The 20,565-nt window shown below is 35.0% G+C and overlaps 1 protein-coding gene across 3 annotated transcripts; it reads left to right on the forward strand.

Moving 5' to 3' along the window:
• Positions 1-1,173: 1,173 nt before the first annotated feature.
• On the forward strand, positions 1,174-20,463 carry miga2 (mitoguardin 2). 3 transcript variants are annotated; one of them, XM_039661058.2, is made up of 16 exons: positions 1,174-1,702; positions 2,754-3,011; positions 4,553-4,760; positions 6,207-6,322; positions 6,414-6,534; positions 6,989-7,119; positions 8,003-8,120; positions 9,874-9,950; positions 10,041-10,153; positions 10,890-10,962; positions 11,058-11,144; positions 12,671-12,769; positions 13,044-13,178; positions 13,550-13,603; positions 13,771-13,887; positions 16,525-20,463. In XM_039661058.2, the coding sequence occupies exons 2-16, from the start codon at positions 2,916-2,918 to the stop codon at positions 16,747-16,749; spliced, it is 1,770 nt and encodes a 589-aa protein (XP_039516992.2). In that variant the 5' UTR covers positions 1,174-1,702; positions 2,754-2,915; the 3' UTR covers positions 16,750-20,463. The 3 variants fall into 3 exon arrangements, with proteins under 3 accessions (XP_039516992.2, XP_039516990.2, XP_039516991.2); XM_039661056.2 differs by having other exon boundaries at positions 1,178-1,702; positions 9,844-9,950; XM_039661057.2 differs by having other exon boundaries at positions 1,178-1,654; positions 9,844-9,950.
• Positions 20,464-20,565: the final 102 nt, after the last annotated feature.

Raw genomic sequence — 20,565 nt, forward strand, 5'->3', positions numbered from 1 at the left:
ACTCTTCTGTAGGCCTTTCTGTACATGTGGACTCCTGTCAGAAATAATAGGCATAGGCACAATTAAAATTAAAGTACTTCCTCCAAAGGACAGTCATCTGAGAAGTTTTCTTCACTCTCCAGTGCAATGTGATTGATAACTCATGGCAAAATATTTTTACATTAACATAAGTTTATCAGTTTTTACTTTCAAAAGACAAAGCAATTTATCATTACTCAAGATTTAACAGTTGAAATGACTAAACCAGCCAATTTGGATTATAGGTCTACTTCATTTAATGCAGCAACAAATTATTTCATAGTGTACAAAGATAATTTAAATCTCATTTCCCAGTAATGAAGGTGTTGCTGCTACTGGTCCCTGATGTGAGTCTGGAAGAGCTGAACCCAGGGATGCCCTTCACAACAGGGCAATTCACATTCAACCCAAGGGTCAGCTGTTCTGCCAGGGTCAGGAGCATCATTATTATTTTTTTCTCAGCCTTTTTCCTGGTTGCTTTTATAAACAGACAATCATTTATTTAACAGTGCCTTTTTAAAAGAGACTAGTAGGCCTATAAGGCCTAAAATTACCATTAAGTAGAATATTTTTGTACTTCACTTCGACCATGTCCATTATTATAGTGCGGTGACTCGACATTACAATGAACAAAGTAATTATGAAATTATGAAAATAAAAATAAAATAATAATAAGTTATTAAAACATCTAACATGGTCACCACAAACGCATTTAATTTGTCTTCTAGTTTTGCCAGCACTCTCTCCTGGCTTTTGCACACTTTGAGGTGTTCCCTGGCGTTTTAATTAAAGACTGACTTTCGCGCATAATCTTGCATTAAAAGCGCTTGCTCTGCTTGGGAGAAAAACTGGGCGTGTTCTTTGGCCATGCTGAACAGCCAATAGCAGCGCTGCTGATCACTGGTTCTGCTATCGATACATGTCCCCTTTTAAACCAACGCGAGAACGCGCAGTTATCTCAGATAACTCAATCCAGCGATCCTAATCATAAACAACAGGTGTGTTCGAAGAACCCAATTAGCCGGATCATGATTAGCACGATGATCTCATCTTAGATCTCTCATTTGATCTCGGATGTTTTAAGCAACGTACGAAGAACGAGCCCCTGGATGACACTGATGTGCTGCTGCAGGCATACTAATAATAATCATAATAATATTGACTTTATTGATAATTTTATTTTTTTAAAGAGACATAACGTTTTAATGACATGGTAAATATTTTACATTTTAGAATAAAAAAGCTTTTTCAATTGATCATCGTCATATTGCCCTTTTCATGGTAACTGATAAAATACTATATTACAACGGGTATTGGTACTACTGTAAGTAATAATAATAAAATATCGTTTTCTCAAACAAACTACATTAAACGTAATTGTATTTTTTTTTATATTGTCAAAATAGTGTTATTATAATTATTATTTGCAGTGTACGTACGGTACAGTCAGATATCGGTTTAATAGAATAAAACTGGAGAGCAAGAGTCGCGTCGCGACTGTTGATGTCATTGGATAATCAACGCTTCGCGTCCCTGCCTCCTCTTTTCTGATTGGTTATCACTGAACCATCTAAAGCCGTTATACGTTTTTCCCGCTGTCGCTCAAATCTTTGCCCCGCCCACCAGGAAATTGCAGGTTAGTGTGTGCAATGCGGAATGAAAATGTCCTTCCAACCAGTAGAAAGTGAGTGTGGGCTACATTTCAGTATTTCACTTTTAATCTTGCAATTAAATCTGCTATTATGCGTCTGATCTTATCTCTGCTTTAAGCATGTATTAATGTTTATATGACTGGGACACAGTCTTAAAAGAGCCTAGTGTATAAGTGTTGAGCTAAGCTAATGTGCTGCTGGTGATGTCTAAGGACATGGAAACATACAGGGTCAGTTTATTTATTAAGTATAAATACAGTAAGAATGATCAAATCAGCAAATAATAATGGAATAAATCACCTTAAAATATACATAGATAATTATCTTTACATATATGGTGTAGTTGCTGGGTTGTTTGTTGATTTCTCATCATATACCTTTCTATTTCTGAGAAATCTGATTCATCAAGATCCACTTTTATTCTGCAGCAGTAGAATTATTATGATTAATAGAATTATGTCTTGAACTGTCACACATGGCAGATGAAGGGGTGTGTGATCTGCTTAGACTTGCTGCATAAATGTGTCTGTAATTAATGTATTTCTGATTCTTTATTTTAAAATCTATCTATCTATCTATCTATCTATCTATCTATCTATCTATCTATCTATCTATCTATCTATCTATCTATCTATCTATCTATCTATCTATCTATCTATCTATCTATCTATCCACTCGTCCATCCGTCTGTCAATGTATATCTATCTGTCCCCCATTTTATAGTAATGAAAATTCATATAGGCCTTTTTAAAAAAAAATATTTTATATCTTTAATATAGAAATAGGCTTCATTTTCTTTACTCAAAATATAATTTCTTCCTTCCTTGCGAATATGACCTGGGCATTTTCCAATTTTTGTGAGATTCATCCTATTACATAGAGACAGATTATTATATTAGATATTAATATCTAAGGTCTTTTATTGTAGAGTGAGAATGCCACAATACAAGGTTTCTATCTAACTTACATTTCATTGTGCCAGTATTGACACATGTTTTGTATATGGCGTGTTTCAGTCTGTTAATCTAAGCAAAGCTTCCAATCTAAACCACTATAATGATGTGATGTGTTTTGGTCTCCAAGGCAATGAAAATGCGTAACGCTGCAACACTGAGACGTGTAATTCCATGATCTGTTCGTGGATGAGTCCCGCTGATCTCCAGTCAGTGTCACGACCAGCCTAGAGGCCAGAGCTGAGTCCCTGCCGGGAGCGAGTCGGATGTGAGCGCGTCTGCTGGAGCTGAGATGTCATTCAGAAGTGCAGAGGGCATGTCCATCATGCAGGCCTTGGCTATGACCGTGGCTGAGATACCGGTGTTCCTGTATTCCACCTTTGGACAGGTGAACATGCCTCTGTTTATCTGATCATACGCCACACAGCTGCTCAATACTTACACTGCTACTCTATTACACGCTGATGCCACAGTGGTCTTCCCCTTTATATTGTGTGCTAACAAATAAAAGTGACAAAAAATGGGCCATCACTCACAGACTAAGGGTGTTTGCGAATGCATAGAAATGTAAGAAATGTAAATATCTATTTTTTCTATATTTTTCAGAATTTGACCAAAATTTTGAATTTGAAGGGTCTAATATGAGTTGATATATTTTATGCAGAGTTGTCAACTACAAATGAAGGTTTTGCCGCTCTGATGACATAAAATGAAGCGTGTAAAACATGATAATATTGATAGAACTACCATATTTAGTACATTAAAAAAATATGGGAAGACCCCATTTTACATAATCAGTTGCAGATTGATTCATATTGTACAATTGTAGATTTCAAAGAGTTATTTTAGTATTATTTAAAGTATTTATATATATATATTTTTATAATATTACTTTTAAAAATTGAAATCATATTTTCAGTTTTCTTTTCAGTTTGTTTTACTGATTTTGCCTTTTGTTTTTGTCTTTTATTTAGATTTTGATAATTATTTAGATTATTATTATTATTTTAGTATTTTTTGCTGTATTTATTCAGCAATTAATTTTTATTTCAGTTTTAGGTTTTAATGTTTTTTTTTATTTTATTTTAGTACTTCAACTTGAACTTAGTTCAGTTAATTGCCAAGGCAATAATTTTCTAATTTTCATTTAGAAATTTAGTTTAATTTAGGTTTTTAAGTGTTAGATTTTAAATCTAATAGTTATATCTTATTTTATTTCAGGTTTATTTCAATTACCAAAAATAGTTTTAGTTTTAGTTAACAATAATAACACTGATTTTTCCATGTTGTTACACTTAATGAAACAAACTATTACTACCATCCAAGCATTGTTGATCTCTTCTTCTAATAATGTTAATATCATTTTTAATATCATCTTTTTCAGAATTTGACCAAAATTTAGATTTTGAAGGGTCTAAAAAGAGTTGATATATTTTACGCAGAGTTGTGCGTAAATCAACTACAAATGAAAGTTTATGTTTTACTAATTTTGCTTTTTGTTTTTGTCTTTTTATTTATATTTTTATATTATTTTTAATATATTTTTAATATATTTTTTCTGTATTTATTCAGCTATTATTAATTTATTTGTTTTCATCTGATTTTATTTCAGATTTATTTCAATTACCAAAAATAGTTTTAGTTTTAGTTATTAATAATAACACTGATTTTTCAGCTCAAATATAAAGATTTATTTATGCAAGTATTCTTGGGTTGTCATTCCCTTTCCCCAGGCTTAGAAACTCTTGGATTAAATGGATTAATCATAATCTGCTTTAGAATGCAAATAAAACTCTTGCAGTCTGCAATTTTGAATAGTTTTTTTATTTTATTTTAAATAATGAAAGCAAAGCGAAAACAGCAAATAACGGATTCTTGTTTTCTTCCCTCCTTTTCTCTTTCTCTTTTCTCTAATCTCTAATTCCTCAGTCTATATTCTCTCAGCTGAAGTTGAGCCCGAATCTGAAGAAGGTTCTGTTCGCGACTGCGCTGGGCAGCGTCGCTCTGGCACTGACCGCACATCAGTTAAAGAGACGGGGCAGGAAGAGGAAACAGGTGGTGGGCAAAGAAGCACAGAAACCTGTGGGCATCCCAGATCAGCTGCTCCGAACCAGCCGGCCGGCCTCGCTCAAGAGAGGTGAGGATGTTCACGTATTTTGCTTTTATATGTTATATACTTTTATAGTATTGACATTTTTTTTAATGTTCATAATTTTATATTATAACATAAAATGTGATATTGCAATTTCACACGAGTATCGAGCGCAATATCAAACGAGTCATGTTTTTGTCCTAAATAGCACGAGTGCAAATGTGTTATTTAGTTTATACAACAGTTCAATAAATAAGAAGTTAATATTGTGATATATTTTAGATGGTTCAATGGCCCATTCATCGAGATAGAGCCATTCCTGAATGTTGATCGAATCGAATGAATGAAGTATCAAAGATTTACTGCCACCTACTGCCAGTTTTAGTTTCTTAGAGTATTACTATTGAAATATGAAATACATTTTTTTGTAATTAAGTAATACTCTAATTTATTTTATATTTTGGGGATAGTTTGCCCAAAAATGAAAATTTGGCTGATCTACAATTACTTCCCCTCATTTTGTTTTGATCTTGTGTGACTTTTTTTCTTTTGTGTAACATAAAAGAAGATATTTTGACGAATGTTGATAACCATAATGTTTTGATCTGTAAATATATCTAATAGCGATTGAGACCATTGACTGACTAAAAGTTTGTTGAATAATAAATTCTGTTGCTAATTCATGAAATAATTTTTCTAATGTCTATATTATTTTTTTCTCATTTATCACAATAATAACTTTAAATGATCTTTTTTTGGGGGGTTGATTTCTCAGCCAAATTTGATGTGCAATTAATCGGCACATCGTGTAAATAATTCGATTTAAAAAATTGTAATCGCTTGACAATCCTAAGGTGTGACCCTTGACCACAAAAGCAGTCTCATGTGTTCATTTTTCAAAATTGAGATTTATACATCATCTGAAAAAGCTGAATAAATTCCTTTCCATTGATGTATGCTTTGTTAGGATATGATAATATTTGGCCGAGATACTGCTATTTGAAATCGGGAATGTGAGGGTGCAAAAAAAAATCTAAATATTGAGAAAATCGCTTTTAAAGGTTTCCATTTCTGTGCTGCATCCACTGGCAAAAATTAAATTTTGATATATTTACGGTTGGAAATTTACTAAATATCTTCATGGATCATCTTTACTTAATATCTTAATGATTTTTGGCATAAAAGAAAAATCGATAATTTTTACCCATACAGTGTTTTTTTAGCAATTGCCATAAATATACCCCTGCAACTTAAGACTGGTTTTGTGATCCAGGGTCACATATATACATTTTAGTCAGGGTTTCTTGCACTTTTTTTTTTTGTGACCATTTTTATCAGGCTACTTTGAGTGAATGTGAGAATATGATTCTATACTAAATCTTTTATTTAAAAAAAACAAACAAACAGTTTTTCATGTTCATCTGTAAAATGCTTTACAGTATACAAAAAATATAAATATTTTGTTTTCATATGTTCATCATCTGTCTTCAGGTCCGGCTCCAGGTCGGCAGATGATGAGTCCCAGCACCCGCAGTAATGACACGCTCAGCGGCGTCTCGTCTCTCGCACAAAGCAAACACTCGAGCTCATCACACAGCATCGCCTCTGTGCGTAAATCTCACCAACTCAAGCATGTGTATTTGTCAACAAAACTGCTGTTAAAAGGCTTTGTAACAGTTTGGTTTGAATCTCCCTCAGATGCGTGTCCCCTCCTCTCCCAACCAATCAGTGAACACTGGGATGCCGTGGGAGGCGGAGCCTGTGGCAGAGGAGGCGGGAGGCGGAGAGGATGCCAATGCTGAGAACCTATATCTCATGGGTAGTGGAGTATAGTCTTGTGATCTATTGTATTGTCTTCCATACTGCATACTTTGTTACATGCTGCACTGCTGTTCAATCATGATTAATTAATTATAAAATATAATTAATATAATAATAAATATAATTATAATTTTGCAAAAGATTTTTATTTCAAATAAATGCTTCATAAAAATATGAAGCGGCACAACTGTTTTTAACATTGATAATAATCAAATCATCATATTAGAATGGTTTTTGATGGATCATGTGACACTGAAGACTGGATTAATGATGCTGAAAATTCAGCTTTGTTCTCAGGAATAAATTACATTTTAAATATTCACATAGAAAACACTTTAACAATTCACAATATTACTGTTTTTTTGATCAAATAAACGCAGCCTTGGTGAGCAGAAGAGACTTCTTTAAGTGTAGAGATGATGGTGGTCTTCTTTCGTCTCTTCCTCCTGCAGGTATGGAGCTTTTTGAGGAAGCCCTTCGGAAGTGGGAACTGGCTTTAAACATCAGACACAGAGATCACTCCGGTGCATCTGGCTCCAGCAGTATCGCCCCGCAAGGCTCAGAACTTGTTGAGCGTCATTCGGTAAATTTCATAAACATTACATAACCCAGTGGGCAATTGATGTTGAAAAGACAGGACGAATCAACGTCAGAAAAACAGGTCAAATATGCAAATCAAATTGACATCAAAACCAATCCATGACATTGATTTGAAAGGGTTAGTTCACCCAAAAATGAAAATTCTGTCAGTATTTACTCTCCCTCATGTTGTTCCAACCCCGTAAGACCTTCGTTCATCTTCAGAACACAAATGAAGATATTTTTGATGAAATCTGAGAGCTGGATCACTCCTCCATACTAGTTCATAGGCTTCTTGAGGAATTGAAACTTGCCGGCCTCAAAAAGTTATTAAAGACATCGTTAAAATAGTCCAAGTGACTTCAGTGGCTCAATCTTAACTTTATCAAGCGATGAGAATACTTTTTGTGCTCAAAAACAAACATAAATAACGACTTTATTTCAACTATTCATTTCCTTCTCTTTGAGCGTCTAGTCAGTTAAACTAGTGTAATTGCGTAGAGCTACGTCACACGCAGGCTCACTATTGGCCGACGCTGGTCATGTGTGTGATGGGTGTGACGTACAATAACAGAAGCTTACGCTATTAAACTAGTATCCTGACTCGAGGCCAAGAGATGAATAATTTTGAAATAAAATTATTGAAATTGAAATTAATATTTGAAATAAAGTCGATTTTTTGGGGGGTTTTGTGCACAAAAAGTAAACCAATTTCAGTGTGGGTATTAAATTTCTCTTTTCACCTAATTACCCCTGGAAGACATTGCCTTTCAAACGGACCTTGAAATGATATGCAGTATCTTGATCAAGTCTGGACTAACTCAACAATCATGTGTTCATCTCACTCCCTTCTTCACTGTGTGATTCCTGTTCAATTTGATTTTCAGCCTGAACTTCACAATCACGATTTTGCGGAGAAGCTGGAATCTCTGCTGCACCGAGCCTATCATCTACAGGAAGACTTCGGCAGCACCATCCCGCCGGACAGCCTCCTCGCTGATCTGGGTCAGATGCGCACAAACACAGGCATACAGGGTTGCCAAAGGTCTTTTGTCTAATGCTCTTACACCAAATAAAAAGACACCTTAAAATAAAATAGGATTTTCACACCAGCATGGGACTTGATTTGTTCAAAACATGTTTTTTTATCGATTGAACTCGTAAGAAGCGCCAAGATCAGATTGCTTCCCACACTTTGCAGCGTGTGATCAATATTAGAGCTGTCTGTGCGTTTGTATTGCAAAAGGGATATTGATGTAGGATGCATATTGATGTAACATAAAATATACTCAAGAAAGAAATTTGGTAACACTTTACTTGAAGGGGTGTGCATAAGACTGACATGACACTTTCATAATCATGACATGACATATGTCTTGAAAATGAAGGAGGGTTTATGACCTCTCTCATTAAGTGTCTTTCACTCAATAATGACATTTTTAATGCAAATATGACATTGTTTAAGATGTCTTTGCTATGACACCTTGACATAAACCATGACATCATAACCTGTCAGTGTCTTTGTCATGACAACTTGACATTAAATGAAGTTAAACTGTCATGTGGTTGGCTTTGACATTGTCTGTCATGAGGGCATTATAACTGTGTCAGGAATATTTTTCATGACCTCACCTACAGTGGTACAAATTGAATTTGTCATTAAAAAGTTATAATGGCTTCATGACAGCCAATCGTGAGCTTAGAATTATAAGGTTCTATCTCCACTTTTGGTCGAAATTGAGTTTTTGACATAATCTGATCCATTAGGTGTTTATTAATGCCTGTGTGGTGTTATTTTTGTAAAAAAAAAAGATTAATAGATAAAGCTATAATAGAAAATTTTACTACATTACAGTTTTGCCAGGTGGGATGTAAAAACTTTGATGCTCAATATCTCAGAACTACCCTAAACGGAGATAGAACCTTATAATTCTAAGCTCACGCAATGTCAAAACCAACCACCTGACAGTTTAATGTAATGTTAACCAATAAAGCTAGGTGGTTTATGAAGTTTGATCATTAATCTGCTATGTCATGTTTATGACAGGTTGTGTTGTCTTAGTAATGTCGAGTTGTCATGACAAAGACACTGACAGGTTATGATGTATTGGTTTATGTCAAGGTGTCATAACAAACACATCTCAAACAATGTCATATTTGCATTAAAAATGTCATTACTGAGTGAAAGACACTTAATGACAGTTGTTACAAACCTGCATAAAACTTCCTTCATATTCATAACAGTTCAAGTAAAGTGTTAACTATAATTTTAACTATAATCTCAATAAAGATACATTTTTTATCTGTAATTAGTGTAGTGATTTTAAAAACTGTGGACAAACAAGTTGTATATTGTAACACAGTAACAGTTTACTATAAGGTTTCATCTGGTAACATGAGCAAACGCTTAAAAACACTTCTACAGCATTTAATAATATTAGTCAATGTTAACCTCAACATTTATTACTACAGTTTTTAAATCTAAAGTTGTATGCTTGCTAATCAACATGTATGGGTTTCAAAAAAGAAGATATTTCAAAGAATGTTGGTAACCAGACAGTTGACGTTAGCCGTTATCCAGCGTATGGGTAATTTAGAGTATTAAGATGAAGTTAGAAATTGAATTATTGGGTCATAATTGAACCAAGAGTTTAATTCAGTTGGCAACCCTGTTTTATGTCCCCTGTGTGCTGATTGTAGCTTACTTAACAAAGTAGTTTGTGTGCAGAGAGTGAAGGAACGCTGATTCTGCCCACAGTGGGAAGCTCCCATCCGATCCGAGACGACGATGCCACGACGGTCACGTCGGACGACTCGTTCTTCTCTGCCGCTGAGGTCAGGACACACACACACACACGGGCGTTACCAGACTCGTGCAAGTTTTCCTGCATGTATATGATGTCACTTCCTCCTTTGTCTCTATAGTTGTTTGAGACGTTCTCACTAGAGGACACGTATCATCCGCTGAAGCCGGCAGCTCTGTACGAAGAAGCGTTGGCTTTAGTGAGAGATGGAAATGTGACATGCAGATCACTCAGGTAGTGTATAATACACACTGCATATTAACAACATAAATACTACACACTGGCACCCTAAAATTGGATATGTTATATCACCACTTTATCTGTATACATACAGTAAACTCATGTAAAGCAATACTATATAGTAAATCTCAACTGCTTGACTTTTATGGCAAAATGTAACTGTATCATCGCCCAGCTCTTTATATAAATTTAGATATATATGTTCAACATAATCCGCATGTATACTCGCGTAAATCACTACAGTATGCTCACGTAAATCAATATATACTATGTATCAAATCAAATTTGCTTGTATCGTAGCAACTCTTATTTGCTAAAGGTATGAAGCTGCTTTGAAACAATATGTATTATTAAAAAAGCTAAAGAAATATGTTTGACTTGACTTAAAAAATATTAAAAATATGTATTTTCCTCCCTCATTAACTGTTAAAAACTTATGAAAAGTCACAAATGAGTTGTGAATAAATAATTGTATACATTATATCAATACGCCCAGTTTCTGTTAATAAAATAAATTGCCGCCCTTTTACAATACATGCTAATGAATGAACAAAACAATGAATATTAATATCCTAAACCCAGCAGTCCATATGCATTGATTCTAAAATGAGACGGGGCCGAGTGTGCTACTGCACGTATTGTACAGATGTTCCCCCTCCTCTGGGATTTGAGGATTTCTGTTTGCTCAGGGAGCAAGGGCTGATGGGAACACTCGCTCTCTGTTTTACAGAACTGAACTTCTGGAGTGTTACAGCGATCAGGACTTCCTTGCCAAACTGCACTGTGTTCGACAGGCCTTCCAGGTCAGCACACTCTCACACGTGACGTGAACACACACACACACACACACAGGAACAGGGCTGTCGGTGAGATCTGTGTGTGTTTGTTGCATCTGTAGGTGCTACTGCTGGATGAGAGACACAGAACGTTCTTCATGGAAACGGGGAAGCGGATGATATCTGGACTTCTGGCCAAAGCCAACAAGGTGCTTTTAAAAATGAATTAAAAACAATGCTTTTCATAAACAATTTTTGTTATACTGGTTGAAACTCTCTTCACATCTCTTCACAAGTCTTTCCAGCGGGAGTTATTCTCTATGTCAGTGTTTCTGAACTCCCTGTTACAATATTCCTCATTTTAAATAATAATCTATGCAGAATAAAGGGGCGGGGCCTGGTTTAGTTAGTTAACCAATCACAGCACACTTCTCTAGCCCACCAATCAGAGCACTCTGTTTTTCAGAAGGAGGGGCTTCATAGAGACATGAACTAAACGGAGAGTTCTAGTCTAGTAGAGCCCAAAAACAAAATCAACACTTTGTAAAAGGGCATAATAGGTTCCCTTTAACTGTAATGTGACATTTTTTGAATGAATCTGAATATGCAGTGGTTAATAATTGATGTGTGTAATAATCTATATTATTCATGAGAAGTATGATGTGAAATTATTGGTGGTTATTATTATTATTATTATTATTAGTAACCTTTTAACAGAAAGGAAAGTTGTTTTAGAAGTGGATAAAGTTACTACACTTTGATGAAAAGTTATATACAATTTTATATAAATGATATGAAAAATTCTCTAAAAATAAAATGACTTGTGCACAATAAAACTAGACACTGTAATTAAAGTTCACTTTTAAAAAACTTTTGCTGATAATTTTCTCAGCCCCATGTCATCCAAGATGTCCATGTCTTTCTTTCTTCAGTCGAATATTTTCACGCTTCAAGGTCCAAAAGACACTTTCAGTGCAAACTGTTCAAAGGGCTTTAAACGATTCCAGACGATGAATAAAGGTCTTATCAAGCGAAACGACCGCTTGTTTAAAGAATAAATAACAAAGTTTAAGTTTTATAAGCTCAAATGCTCGCCTTGCTCTGTTCTGTGATGCACGTTCATGACTCTCCTGTTCGAACTCGTTTATCAAAATGAACGAATCTTTTTTTGTGTCATTTGGTTCATTCAACGAACGAAATGAACAAATTGACGAGACGCCCGATTTCAGGTAGGCTAAAAACTTGGGTACAAAATAGCTTATTACTTATTAATTTTGATGTTTTTGAATGCAAAAACTAAGCGAACGTCATAATAAAATTTAAAAAGCCGGTTCATGACCCCTTTAAACTTTATTTTTTTTAAATGAGCGATTGTTTCACTTGATAAGACCATTATTCATCGTCTGGAATCGTTTAAAGACCTTTGAACAGTTAGAACAGTTTGCACTGAAACTGTCTTTTGGACCTTCAACCGTTTGGTTCCCAATGAAGTCCATTATATATGGAGAAAATCCTGGAATGTTTTCAACAAAAACATTAATTTCTTTTTGACTGAAGAAAGAAAGACATGGACATCTTGGATGACATGGGGGTGAGTAAATTATCAGCAAAAGTTTTTTTTAAAAAGTGAACTAATCCTTTAATAAATTAAAAAACTTAATTTTCAAATGTTATGTCTGGATTTTTTATTTGAAATGGTTTTGGGATCTGCTCTTGAATGTGTGTGAATGTTTAGAGTCCAAAGGCGTTTCTGGAGAGTTATGAGGAAATGTTGCAGTACACGCAGAGAGAAGAGACGTGGCCAGTCACAAAGATGGAGCTGGACGGACGAGGGGTGCGTCTTATTTTCTCCTAATTATCTGTGTGTGTGTGTGTGTGTGTGTGTGTGTGTCTGTCTGTTGAAGTTTAGAACTAAAATAAGTTTATTTCTAAAAAATATTAATAAAAAAAAATGCATGACAAAACCAACAAACCAAACGATAATATAAAAATAAAAGCTAATTAATAAATACTACAATAGTATATAAATGATACTAAAATAGCATAAGTTCCTGGCTCTTTGTTTAGACTTACAGAATTCTGACCTTTGACCTTTGATTGTGCTCTAGGTTGTTTGTATGAACTTCTTTGACATTGTGCTGGACTTCATCCTGATGGATGCGTTTGAAGATCTGGAAAGTCCTCCGTCTTCTGTGGTCGCGGTTCTGAGGAACCGATGGCTCTCTGATAGTTTCAAGGAGACGGTACGAAAATGATAATCTCGAGTCCAAACATATTGAATCTACACAATTTTTTCGAATCAAAAAAGGAGCATGGGATAAAATCTTAAATGCCACAGAGACGTTTTCAGGAACAATCTATGTTTTGATGCTTTACAGAACCCAGAAAACAATATGCATATCTGAACAACCTATAATAACTCTTTTTAATTAAGTTCTTGTTAAGAACGGGGTTATTCGCTGAAACTAAGACACAATTCGAATACTGGTAAATTCTATACATTTAGATTTTTGGGAGATAATCCTTTAAGTTTTTCATAGTGTTTTTTTATGTTCTATAATTTCTCTGTCTTTATATTTCTGTATCTTTCTGTGTCTCTCTCTGTTTATTTAAGGCATTGGCTACAGCTTGTTGGTCTGTCCTAAAAGCCAAAAGGAGACTGCTAATGGTGAGTGTTAAAAACAAAACATCCAATTATTGTTTGGATCTGGAAACACATCTGATCTACATTTCTTGATTTGAGGAATCATATCTGTAGCACAAACTGTGTGGTCGGGATGAGGTTTCATGGATTCTGATTTTAATACCTTTGCTTGTTTTGTGTTTGTTGCTCAGGTTCCTGATGGTTTCATTGCCCATTTCTATGCCATCTCTGAACATGTGAGTCCAGTTTTGGCTTTCGGGTTTCTAGGCCCCCGACAGCACCTCAGTGAGGTGTGCACCATATTCAAGGTAAGACGTTACAACTGAGATAAACCTTCCTGTAATCCAGGAAGAAGTGTAATCCAGATTAGCACATAATCTGATGCTAATCTGATCTCTGTGACACTCTGATGTCTGCGATCAGATCTTTAACTCTGTCTGTAATTGTATATACACATACATGCACACATACATATATATTGTAGGGCTGTCAAACGATTAATCGCATCCAAAATAAAAGTTTGTGTTTACATAATATATGTGGGTGCACTGTGTATAATTATTTTATATATATATATATATATATATATATATAAATACACACACATGCTTGTATTTAAGAAATATTTTCAGCTATATACTGTATATAGATTTATAATTTATATCATATATAAATATAAATATTTTATATATAAATAATATTTGTTTCTTAAATATACATGCATGTGTGTGTATTTATATATATACAAAATAATTATACACAGTGCACCCACATATATTATGTAAACACAAACTTTTATTTTGGATGTGATTAATCATTTGACAGCCCTAATATATTTATATACATACATGCATGTATTTGACACACACACACACACACACACACACACATACACACACACAAACACGTTAGCACTCCTACTCCTACTGAGATAATTACATTTTCTATCCCCTAACATTAAAGAGCCCCTATCATAGCATTTGAAATGCTCCTATTTTTGTTTTAGGAGTTCCCAAAAACAGTTTAACGTGCATGCAAGGATAAAAAACACTTTATTTGTCTTATAATATGCATTTATTTTTAACTGATTTGCTCAACGACTCCCAAATGATTCGTTCGACGATTCATTTTCCCAAACACCTCCTTTGAGTGACGCGAATCTGCGGCCGGCGATTGGTCAAATGACCCAGTCAGTTGTTATTGGTAAACCGTAGGCAGAGACTGTCGGCAATGGAGTGTTTGAACAAACGAGTCAGAAAAAGTGCACTTTCCACACTTTCCACACCAGAAAAAATGCACTTTCGCGTCTCCAGAGCGAGCTTTCCCGGCGAAACTCACATTGCGGGGGCTTTTGAGGGGCAGTGCTTATTATATAGCGCAAAGTCAGATTTGGCTAAGTCGTCTAGGAGGTAATTGCCATTTTTCAATGAATGTCTTGGGAATATCAAAAACAAAACTAACTTTACCCCGCTTAGAAGTTGCGCGGAGTGTACTACACAACACACACAACACAATATGACTATATTGTGCATGCTACAGAAAACATAACAGCAAACATTATTAATATCACTTACAGATTGTGATTCGGAGAAGGGCGAACCTGATCCATATACACTGGATACTGAGCCCTCCTTCGGGAACAACAGGCTTGCGAATCCACATTTGAATTAATTTAAGTTTTTGAATGATTCGTCATTAAAATGATGAGAACACAAGGTTCGGGCTATACTGTTGTTGTATCGTTGTAAATATGAACTCTGACCACTGATTCTTCACATGCATGTCCCTGGTAAATGAAAACAAGTGGCTGAACTATCTTTGCATTGTAGAAAACAGCGTCTTCTCAACATGAATCTATTCAGCTGAAGTTTTTGAATGTGTTCTCAACTTCCGTCTGCGCGCGCAGTTGTTGGGAGCGGCCAATGAGCTAATGTTTTGTATCTACGTCACGATGTAACAGCTAATGACTCGTTTCAAAAACAATTCATTTCATAGACTCAGAGTCGACTCTCACTTTTGAAAGACAATAACTTTATATACGGTGCACTTTCAGATATAAATCTTTGCAGGATGTTTTCATTCCCTTAGAGCTATATTCCACACCATATGAACAGTCATTTTCAAAAATCCATGATAGGTGCTCCTTAAACATACTGTAGTACTCATCACAGAAATATAAACACACCACAATATGAGTGCTTTTGGGTCCTAATAATGTAGGTCAACCATATTAAATGTTATAGTGGCCCAAAGATATTAGACACTTAGGGAAGATTTATTGCAGCATTGGATTAGAAAGTCTCTCATGCTCAACAAAGATGAATTTATTTGATAAAAAATACTGTAATGCATTAATATTGCGAATGTGTTTTCTATTTGAATATATATTAAAATGTAATTTATTCCTGTGATCAAAGCTGTATTTTCAGCATCATTACTCCAGTCTTCAGTGTCACATGATCCTTCAGAAATGATTTGCTGCTCAAGAAACATTTCTGATTATTATCGTTGTCATATTTTTGGGCAAACAGTGATATATTATAATATTCATGATTCTTTAATGAATATAAATACATTTTGTAACGTTATAAATGTTTGGTTTTTTTGTTAATTTTGATCAATTTTATGCATCCTTGCTGAATAAAACTGTTCATTTTCTTGCATTAGATAAGAAATTATCAAGCCAAGTGTCATTTATTGTGCGTAAAGACATTTTACAGGCAAAACATTTGACAAACAAAAGTTGGAAATGCTAAAACAGTAGTGTTAAACATAAATAAATTCAGTATTGTTTGTTTGTCATTAGCGTAATATGTTGATGTACACCTTTGTGAACTTGAGAACTGACTTTATATATCCACTAAAATCCAGCAAAACACCAGTCGACTCAAACATTATATTGATTATATCGAAGTTCATTTCACGTTCTCCTTTGATCTCCACAGCAACAGATCGTGCAGTACCTGAAGGACATGTTTGACCACGATAAGGTGCGTTTCACGTCCATCCCGTCTCTGGCCGAAGACATCCTCAGTCTGTCCCACAGACGGGCAGATATCCTGGTGGGTTACCTGGGCATTGACAGACTACCTGAGACCAATGGAAGCCTACCCAATAGCCCTTGCCAAGCCACCAGCGGGCCTCCAGACGTCAGTGAACAGCAAGACTGAGGCGCAGAACGCTTGATGACCTAATGTAGTTTTGAAAGAGCCCGGGTCCTAGGTCTCATTTATCTATTCTTCATCAGCATGACTGGAGAGAGTTACTGCTACAGTCCCGTTTCATCGAATATTTAGAGAGATAAACCACTAAAGACTCATCTGAGGCCTTTCCTTGCAAATTTCCGTTTGCCACCGAATATCCAGCGCTGCTATATAGACACCTCAATTTTAAGAATTGGGATTCGCCTCGATCGACGAATGCTTTGGATTCTTTCTGAAACCTTTGAAAAACTCACCATGATCTGAAGGAACTGAATAAAAAGCATCTTTTAGCCAAACAGTGCAGCCTTGTTTTGAGATCTTCTCAATCAAACCCACACTGTATCAACCGATGCCTCTTTCTTTTTTTTTCTTTTTCTTTTTGCCTGGTCGGTTTGCAGATTATGAAGTATAAACGCATGTTGTTGAGCGTTTATGCTTGTGTCAATGGCCAAATAAAGTCTTGCACTGAAAACAATGAAGAGGGAGAATCAAGACAGATTTAAGATCATTAGAGTGAGTGTTTGAGGGATTTTAAAGAGAGACTCACACAGGAAGTGCGTCATTATAACAGGATGTAGTGGTCAGAGCTCACTTGTGTCCTCTGAGAGTTGCTGTAGCCCTTGTGGTTTGTTGTGCTGTTGGTTTATTCTCACTCTCACAATATGTCACAGTGTTCATCACAGCGGATGCCGTATTTTTGTTAAACAAATGTAGCTGTTGGTGTGTTATTTTTTTCTGTCCTCATGATCATTCTTGATTTGTACATCTTGTTTTGCCCATCAATATTCAGACCTGCTCGTAGACTAAAATTGCTGATTATCTACTTTTCTATTATATAGATAGTTGTATGAATTATAAATTTAATTCATCAGTGGTTTTGGGTCAGACAAGTCACAATTATGTGAGGAATGGTTGACATTGCATATGTAGGGTTGGGTATCGTTTGAATTTGAACGATTCTGATTCCGATTTCGATTCCGGTTCCTAACGATTCTCAATTCCGATTCTTTTAAGAGGCAGGGTCAAAAAAGTTTAGCTAACCTTGTTAACCAACGGTCTTTCGGAAGGAAATAATCCTTTCTGAAGGAAATACTCCTTCTGTCACAAATTTTGCATTTTGCCGAGATTTCGTTATTTTTAGAAAAGTGAAGCCACACTTTGGACCGCCGACGTAAGGTACTCATGTTCGACTCGTGCGGTTATGCCAACACTTCCGGTAGACGCTTCTTCGTTGGTGTTGTTCAGCGGTTTCTTCCTCCGCTCTGCGGACTGTGAATATCGAAACTAGGAGTCGAAATTTTAACTTTTGAACGATTCCGGGAAAAACGAAAAGTTAGTCCCGGTTCCAATCGATACTCGATTCCCGATACCCAACCCTATACATATGTCGACATTATATATGCCGATTTTTTTCTTTTCTTTTTTCAGAAACGCGCAACAAAACATTAACAGATTTCCCTAACATTAGTTATTTGTAATGTATAAGTTTTAACTAAAATAATAGGAAACGACATTTTAAAAAGAAAATTGTTTCTTTTATTGTCGCAACAGAACAGTGCCCTCTGGTGGACAAACTATACAACTCCAACACTCATGACATGGTTGAAGCGTGTTTCGTCGGTTTTTATTTTAATGTTGAAATATTCATTTATCGGCCGTTATAACTGCCGATACCGATATTTTGGAAAATTCCTAATATCGGCCTACCGATATATCGGTCTGGCTCTACTTTATACTTTGTTTTTTAATGAGTTCAAGCCTTCCAGGTCCAGTTATGTAACTCTACGAACTGCTTCTGTGCCATTATGATCATTTTAACGAGTACTTCATTTTGTGGAAACAAACAAAAAGATGCATTGACACTCACTGAGTTAAAGTTGAGGTGAATAATGAAACTTACCTCATAGACTTCAATTAAAGTGGATTTGTTTTGGTTTGTTTTTGAGGGACATATACTATTTAATTTATTTTACATGTATAATTATTTTTTTTCTGTGGCAATGGCACAGATGCTGTCAATAAGTTTAAATTATATTCAACCCATGGAAAAGTTTGTTAGTAAGTCAAACAACAAAACACATTGGGCTAGTGTCCTGCAGGTTTTTGGTTATAAATTTTACCTGCAATAACGTTTAATATCGTCAAACAAAACATGCTAATTAAAGTGTTAATAATTTTAGATAAGGCCTACTCTGGTCATTTTAAAAGGAATGCTCATGAAATGTCTAAAACAATCTTCAAAGTCACTGAGCCTTTACAAAACTTGACCGTGTTCATTAATTGTGCACAGGAGGCATTCGAGAAATTAGATATTAAAATCGTTATAGTGTTTCTTTTGTCTTTGTATTGATTTAAAACTGGCCCCGTCTGTGTTGGGTGTATTGCACTTTGTATATAAAAGAAAAGATACAAATGTTAATTTTCTCTATTTTTATCAAAATATGCAGTTGTTAAGTAGCTTATGTTGTGCATTTGTATTTAGTCCCTGTATGTAGTCCTTTTGAATTTAATCTTGTTATGGACAGATGGATAATTTATATGAAAACTGAAATGAAAAGCTATTTTACGTTTTTTTCCTCATAAAAATAGACCTTATTTATATATAGTATAAAGGATACTGAATGATATACTTGATCGGTCAGAATCAGGGTTATGAGTGGTTTGTTGTCTTGTGCCTCTGTTTTTATGGATATGTTTTTATTAAATACACACGTGAACTCATGCTATTAGATCTCTGCAAGGCTTAAATTAAAATCGTACTTTTTTTGTGACTCGCAAGATGCAAAGATTTATTCTTGCCAAACTCATCTTTATTCCTCTGATTGATATTAATTATTGTTAATTGGATAACCAAGATTGTGCACCTGAAATTACACTGTCAAATAGGGTTTTCTAAAAAAAACGGAAGATTAATTTTATTTTCCTGTTTGAAAGACTTAGTGTAGCAAGGCCAGATGATGATATAAGTGAGATGGTAAATGTTTCATATCATTCCAAGGGGTTTTAATGAATAAACTTTCCGACACACTGTTTAATCTGCTGCTTGTGGTTTGGAAGAAGAGGCCTCATGAAATAATGTTTCGACTTGCGCTGCTACATCTATTCTTTTTAATTGTTAAAACTCTGAAACAGTCACTCATGTCTGTGTCCCATTTTGGAAGCATTGATTATCGATATTTGATGTGATTATTAAAGATTCACCAATGTGCTAAAAGAGTTACTGACTGAAAGTAACATGCTCTGATTTGTATATTAAGTTATGGTACAGTTCCTGGTTGCTCCAATAGATGTGCTGTTTCTCATATAATAACTAAACCCAAACAAAGCACCAAGTAGAAGAGAAATGACAGTGTCTGTATGTAATTGTATGGGAATGTTTTCATTGAACGGGGTTGTTATTTTACTCCACAGCTGCTGTATTCTACAGATAATTCAACAACACTGTTTTATGTCTAATATGTTAGAATTGTGTCTAATTATGGCCAAAGAGGACGATCACGTGGTGGAAACAACTTGTGTTATTATTTCTTTGAATCTTTTCTTGGTGTGTGTATTTGTGTTCTTCAAATGCCTTTTTGTTTTTACAAATTAATGGCGTTACAATCATTGTATTGGTTTATTATTGAAAACTGTATTGTCATTTTGCCTTCCCCAGCCAACATAAAGTCTTTCTTTTTTTTCTATCTGTCTTTAAAATGTGTAATTACTGACATTTTATATCATATTTATCTACTCACCACTTCTGAAACAGTGACCACTGAAGTGGTCAGTAGATAAATTGGA

Source organism: Pimephales promelas, chromosome 19 (genome assembly GCF_988280905.1).
Source record: "Pimephales promelas chromosome 19, fPimPro1.hap1.1, whole genome shotgun sequence".
In the NCBI taxonomy this organism is placed as follows: Eukaryota; Metazoa; Chordata; class Actinopteri; order Cypriniformes; family Leuciscidae; genus Pimephales; species Pimephales promelas.